Here is a 6000-nt window from a genome sequence, read left to right on the forward strand (position 1 = left end):
GTTCACCTTTGCTTTTAATTCTTCCCATTGACATAACTAGCCTGAAGCACACAATCAACCAGATTTCAAACACAGAAAAAAAAAAGAAAAAAATGGCAACACAAGCACTTGTGTCATCTTCTTTGATTAGTTCCTCAGTTGAAACTGGTAGACAAATTTTAGGTGCTAGGCCTATTCAATCTTCAAGGAAGAATAACTCCTTTGTTGTTCGAGCATCGTCTTCGACTCCGCCGGTCAAGGTATTAATAATAGCTTTTTTTTAATTATAAATAGAGTTTCGAAGTTTACTTGTTTTTAATCGAAAAGTTTCCGTGTAATGTATAGATGGTACGGATAATGTTGTGTGCTAACTTGGTTTCTATGTTTTTCAGCAAGGAGCAAATAGGCAGCTATGGTTTGCTTCTAAGCAAAGTCTGACTTACTTGGATGGCAGGTAATTCTATAAGAGTGCATTTACTTAGAGAGAGAAAATGTTCTCGTCGCATAATTAAATAGTTTTAGTTTAAAAAATTAATGTTAAGTAAATCAAAAGCTTTTTAAAATCGGATCAAATAGTACTAAATGATTTAAAATGAGATGGAATAATATTTTAAATTTATATTCATTTGATATGAAATTATAAATTTATTAAATCTATTGATCTTAATGACTAAAATCGAACCTAATTAATCACGACATACAAATTTATCCGTCTAGCTGACGCTTCCCTAGAATTTTTATGAGAATCGCATAAAATTTTGAACAAAGGTCGTCACAGTTTCTAAATTTGTTGAGCCGGAATCAGTTTCACTGTAATTAATTAGAAATAATACAATCTAATTACAGTACAGGTCAAACAACTCTCAAATTAGATTATCACGGCTCTAGAACTACAATTTAGGGGTTATTTGACCTAAAATTAGAGAGTATTTTTCATAAGTGATTAAAATAAATAAGTATGAGTTAATAACCCCTATGCACAAATTAAGAGATTGTATTTGCTCTAATGTTTTTCCATATGAATCCTTCATCTATAGTCAAATTTGGTTTCCATGAATGCAGCCTACCAGGTGACTTTGGATTTGACCCACTCGGCCTATCAGACCCAGAAGGCACAGGAGGTTTCATTGAGCCAAGATGGTTAGCCTACGGTGAGATCATCAACGGAAGGTTCGCCATGTTAGGAGCCGTAGGAGCCATAGCACCCGAAATACTCGGAAAAGCCGGTCTAATTCCTGCAGAAACAGCACTCCCATGGTTCCAAACCGGTGTAATCCCGCCAGCAGGAACATACACTTACTGGGCTGACCCGTTCACACTATTTGTATTTGAATTGGCACTCATGGGATTTGCAGAGCACAGGAGGCTCCAAGACTGGTACAACCCAGGATCCATGGGCAAGCAATATTTCTTGGGTGCCGAGAAATTTTTGGGCGGGTCAGGTAACCCGGCATACCCGGGTGGCCCACTGTTCAACCCGTTAGGGTTCGGCAAAGATGAGAAATCATTGAATGACTTGAAGTTGAAAGAGGTGAAGAATGGAAGATTGGCTATGTTGGCAGTTTTGGGTTATTTTATACAAGGTCTTGTGACTGGTGTTGGACCTTACCAAAATCTGCTTGATCACTTGGCTGATCCTGTGAACAACAATGTGTTGACTAGCCTCAAGTTCCATTAGAAAATGGTTCAATTCTTTGTTTCTCATCATGCTCATTGTAATCATCATCCACTGAAAATTCCCCATCTTATTGTAATTTTATGTAAGAAAGGATATTTTAATATTTAGATAGACCTCTTAAATGTTACTATTTCAACAAAAGTTCATTTCACCCCTCCCTTCGACTTACCACGAAAGCTCAAAAGAGTTAAATTTGTGATTTTGGACAAAGGATACCTACATTTTGATAAATTTTGGTCGGTTTACATCCTAATCTGACACTAATCGTGAAGCTCAAAAGTTTAAACTGGTCCAAAATTGACATACTGTGGAAGTTTTTATTCAAAGCCACGAATTTGAACTCTTTTAATCTTTTGTGAGATTGGAGAGGTGAAATGAACCTTTATTGGTTATATTTCCACATTGTTCCTATGATGTTGCACAGAAAATAAAAATGTTGAAATATAAAACACTAAAATAAAAATAGTGAAACGACAAGTTTATTTTACAAGAATGTATTATAAATATAAAGTTTCAAAATTTCAAAAATATTTTTGGGAACTCCCAAAATGTAAGACTCCACGAGTTTCGTACAACGCAAATTTCTATAAGAACAATCAGACATCTTTATGAATGTTTTATTAGAACTGGCCGAGCAGGATTAAAAAGAAATTGATCATGATTTTCAACCTGTTCTTTTCATGACTCCTCTTAACTAACAAAAACAGTTATTACAAAAAGAATGGGTTGCGCATTGCAATACCTGATATATGTTCCCACAATGTCTTCCTGAAACTATCAACTGATAGATGATCGTCCAAAATACGCCCTCCATTTTCTAATGATATCTTAGTTAAGACGCTAAAGTCGACTAAAGAGCACAATCACCTATGATTAAGCAGACTGGGCTGCAGGTTCGTCCGCATTTGATGACTCTAGCCTGCAAACCAAGTTTATCAGTAATATACGACAAATTGATGCCTTCTAATGAAAAAAATATAAACAAAAACTTTCTTTGTGATGGCTGTTATGCTTGCTCAAATTGTTGAACTGATAATACTTGCTCAATGATCAATCAGCTACATATTTTACAACCACGATCAAGCAAAAAAACAAGATAAACACTACATAATATGCAATCACAGCAAGTGGTAATTCAGTACAGCAATAATTATATTTTAACATGAAAAAGCTGTGAGACTCATCACTTGCTGAACATGTTTTAGGACTGAACTGGAGATTTGCCTATCTTCATCACGGTTTGTTTTTACTACAGAAACAAACTTTTGTTCATTCAGCTACCACTAAATCGTTTCGTATACTTATGGAAAGAATTACAACCTGTTTCTAGATCTTATCAATTATTACGGATGAAAAAGGTTTGCTACTCTTTACCTTTGAATGCCTTCTCCAACTTCCATTCTAAAAAAGCTTCGTATCTTCACCGGTGAGCCCACGTCCTTGGATAGATTGTCTAACAGTGTCTGTAATTTCAGCAGTGCATAAGACAAGACTTCTATATCAGCAGTAAATATGTGAAGCGTGCAAATAGGGAGAGTTGCAATGTTTTCAAGCTTACCTTCACGTTTATCGCATCATTTATTATGAACTTTTGCTCCATAAGAACAACTTCCTCATAGTATTTACGCAAACGACCTTCTACCATTTTCTCTATTGCCATTTGAGACTTCCCTGTACTTTCTGCCTGCGTAATAGAAAACCAGAATAATGATTGAAATGCTAACATAATGTTAATACAAGTAGATAGACAGCAACACATGGCACAATCCCCTTCCCCGGAAAGAGAAAGAATGAACTAAGCCTTGAGCATATTAATATCATTCTTCAGAGCTATCTAAGTAATATTTAACAAAATGACCCAATAAATTAAAATCAGCGCCAGTCCATCTAAAATTAGCACTAGAATTTGCGAGGTTATTCCAGGCCAGCATAAAGCATAAATAGTGAACTTGAAGCTACATTGAGAGGCCTACACCAATAGACTATGTTGATAAAGTAGTCTTTGATTTTTCAGCACTTGTCTTTAGGTAGCATAAAGTAACTAACAGCTGAATTGAGCCTTACTGTACCTGAGACTTAAGAACTTCACGTTCATTTTCTAATGCATCAGAGGAAACTAGTTCCTTAGTTAAAAATAATGGTTTTGCTGCCACCACATGCATTGCCAATTGCGATCCAGCATCGTGGAGAGTATCTAACTGGGAAATTCCATTCTCTATTTCAAAAGAGACAAGTCCAGCAATACGACCCAAACCTGCATCAAGACAAAATCAGCGGTGTAAAAAAGATCGGACTTTTCTTATCAGCACCATACCCTCTGCTTAATAAAATAAGATAAGGTTTCCCTTGTACACATATCATTCAATGAGCAGTGAACTAACTGTAAGCAAATGCCTGCGTGCAAGATAGAGAGAAATAATACAGATCTTGAAACTGTTTACCAGGTTGTGGACTTGTATGCAGATAGGTGGATAGAACACCAGGGGAAGATGTAGACATAACGAAGCCCCGTCTGAGTTTCACATTCTCGCCCATTATTGCAGCTACTTCAGTAATTGCATTCTGAACAGTTGTTTCTCCACTTAATTTTGGATGATTGAGATTAAATTTTAAGTCCTGGTAAACATAATTCCATCAGAACACAACTAACCAAGAGTTCCAATTTCAGTCAAATTTCCCAAATAGTTCAAAATATAAATGCCTGGTTGCATTAGCCTCACTGCAATTTCACCAATACAAGTTCACATATTATGTAATGACCCATTTCATGATTTTCTCTATTGCAACTTAATTTGTACCACTTCTACAGATAACACTAGGAACCGTGAAAAAGAGCTAGTGAATTCTTATAATCTAATCAAATGAATAAAACACCTGTTCGTTACATTTGAAACAAATAAATGAGATTCAAAAGCTCCACAATGAGGAGATAATACGTGTTTTTCCTAGAAGGGTTCAAGTAAAAAAGAAGCCCTCAGTAAGGCATCTAAAACATGACTAGATCAATCAAACAGAGCAATTCTCATCTAATTCTCTTGGTGACATCAAATAATAGCAGTTAATGCATAGACAAAGTAAAAGTTAGAACTACAGAGGAAGAGTAATCTCACCTCCAAACACTCAGGTCCGACCGGATAAATCCCAGAATCCGTCTGAGCAGTATTCTCGACTAGCAAAGCTTGCTTTGCCAAAGATAAAGCCTGCAAGAATAAAAACAAATTGATTCCAAAGAAACAACATTAAGAAACTTGGATGAAAAACTAGCTAACATAAAAGAAAATCCCATATCCATCCACTAACCAAAAGCTGAAATATTTCATTCCTAGCAACAAAATCAGTTTCACAGTTAAGCTCAATAAGCGCCGCCCTCCCTTCAGTCTGCGCCAAGGCAAGTAAACCTTCGGTAGCAGCTCGACCCGACTTTTTCGAGGCCAAAGCCTTCCCTCTTTTCCGCAAATCCTTCTGCGCCGCCTCTACCCAAAACACCATATTAAACAAAACTACAAAATCCATAACTTAAAAAAACAAAAACTAATTAATCCATTACCAATGTCCCAATTGCAATCAACTAGAGACGCCTTAACATCCTTAATCGGAGCACTGGTCATTACTCTCAACTGCTTAATGAGATTCATTTGCTCCGCCGCAGCTGGGGCGGAAGCTTCACCACTAAACTGCCGTGAAAACAGTCCGAAAGTAGAGTAACTTTGCCCGTAGTTACTTAATTTGGTAAATAGCATCATTTGAAGCGGAGACTTTGCTTTTCTAAATAAAGCCATTGCTAATTAAACAGAGCTCTCTGTAAGCAAACAGAACAAGAAATCAAAGAATTTATCAGTAAATTGAAAAAACAATACATGGCATAAGTAGAGTTACTAGGGTTTAGTAAAGGTTTAGTGAGACTGGGAAATGAATTATGGCTAAGAAAAGCTTCGAAATGTTTGAATTGAGAAGCTTGCCTGAGAGAATTTGTATCAGTGAAATAAATAGTGCGAAGGCTTTGATGATTTGGTTTTTCTGATCTTGATGTTCAAGCGTCTCCGGGGATCGGCAGGCAGCAGTGGGGTTTATGGTTGGGCTGGTCTGATCTGGGCCGGTGTCATTGAAACTGTATAATCAGCCCATTTATGCCACAACAAGGAGAAGTTTTTGTTCAAATGTAATTATTATTATTATTTTTTAATCCCGAAAGAACTAGATAACATAGATTATAATAATTAATCAGCCTTAATTGATTAGACCTTTAATTGTGTATTTTTATGCTCCATCTAATATTATTATGGCAAAAGGTACAAAATACCCATCGTGTTTTTTCAATTGGTACAAATAACCCATCATACTAA

General features: G+C 36.2%; 2 protein-coding genes across 2 annotated transcripts; one reads left to right on the plus strand and one right to left on the minus strand.

Moving 5' to 3' along the window:
- LOC126655322 (photosystem I chlorophyll a/b-binding protein 3-1, chloroplastic) lies at nt 1-1764 on the plus strand. Its single transcript, XM_050349447.2, has 3 exons — nt 1-239; nt 372-433; nt 1042-1764. The coding sequence occupies exons 1-3, from the start codon at nt 93-95 to the stop codon at nt 1655-1657; spliced, it is 825 nt and encodes a 274-aa protein (XP_050205404.1). The 5' UTR covers nt 1-92; the 3' UTR covers nt 1658-1764.
- Nucleotides 1765-2135: 371 nt separating this feature from the next.
- On the minus strand, nt 2136-5719 carry LOC126655321 (elongation factor Ts, mitochondrial). Its single transcript, XM_050349446.1, has 9 exons — nt 5617-5719; nt 5205-5456; nt 4958-5130; nt 4768-4857; nt 4099-4273; nt 3727-3911; nt 3216-3341; nt 3032-3120; nt 2136-2576 (listed from the first exon to the last, which is right to left on the minus strand). Exons 2-9 carry the CDS (start codon nt 5434-5436, stop codon nt 2531-2533), a joined length of 1116 nt encoding a protein of 371 aa, XP_050205403.1. The 5' UTR covers nt 5437-5456; nt 5617-5719; the 3' UTR covers nt 2136-2530.
- Nucleotides 5720-6000: the final 281 nt, after the last annotated feature.

Source organism: Mercurialis annua, linkage group LG7 (genome assembly GCF_937616625.2).
Source record: "Mercurialis annua linkage group LG7, ddMerAnnu1.2, whole genome shotgun sequence".
NCBI classification, from domain to species: domain Eukaryota; kingdom Viridiplantae; phylum Streptophyta; class Magnoliopsida; order Malpighiales; family Euphorbiaceae; genus Mercurialis; species Mercurialis annua.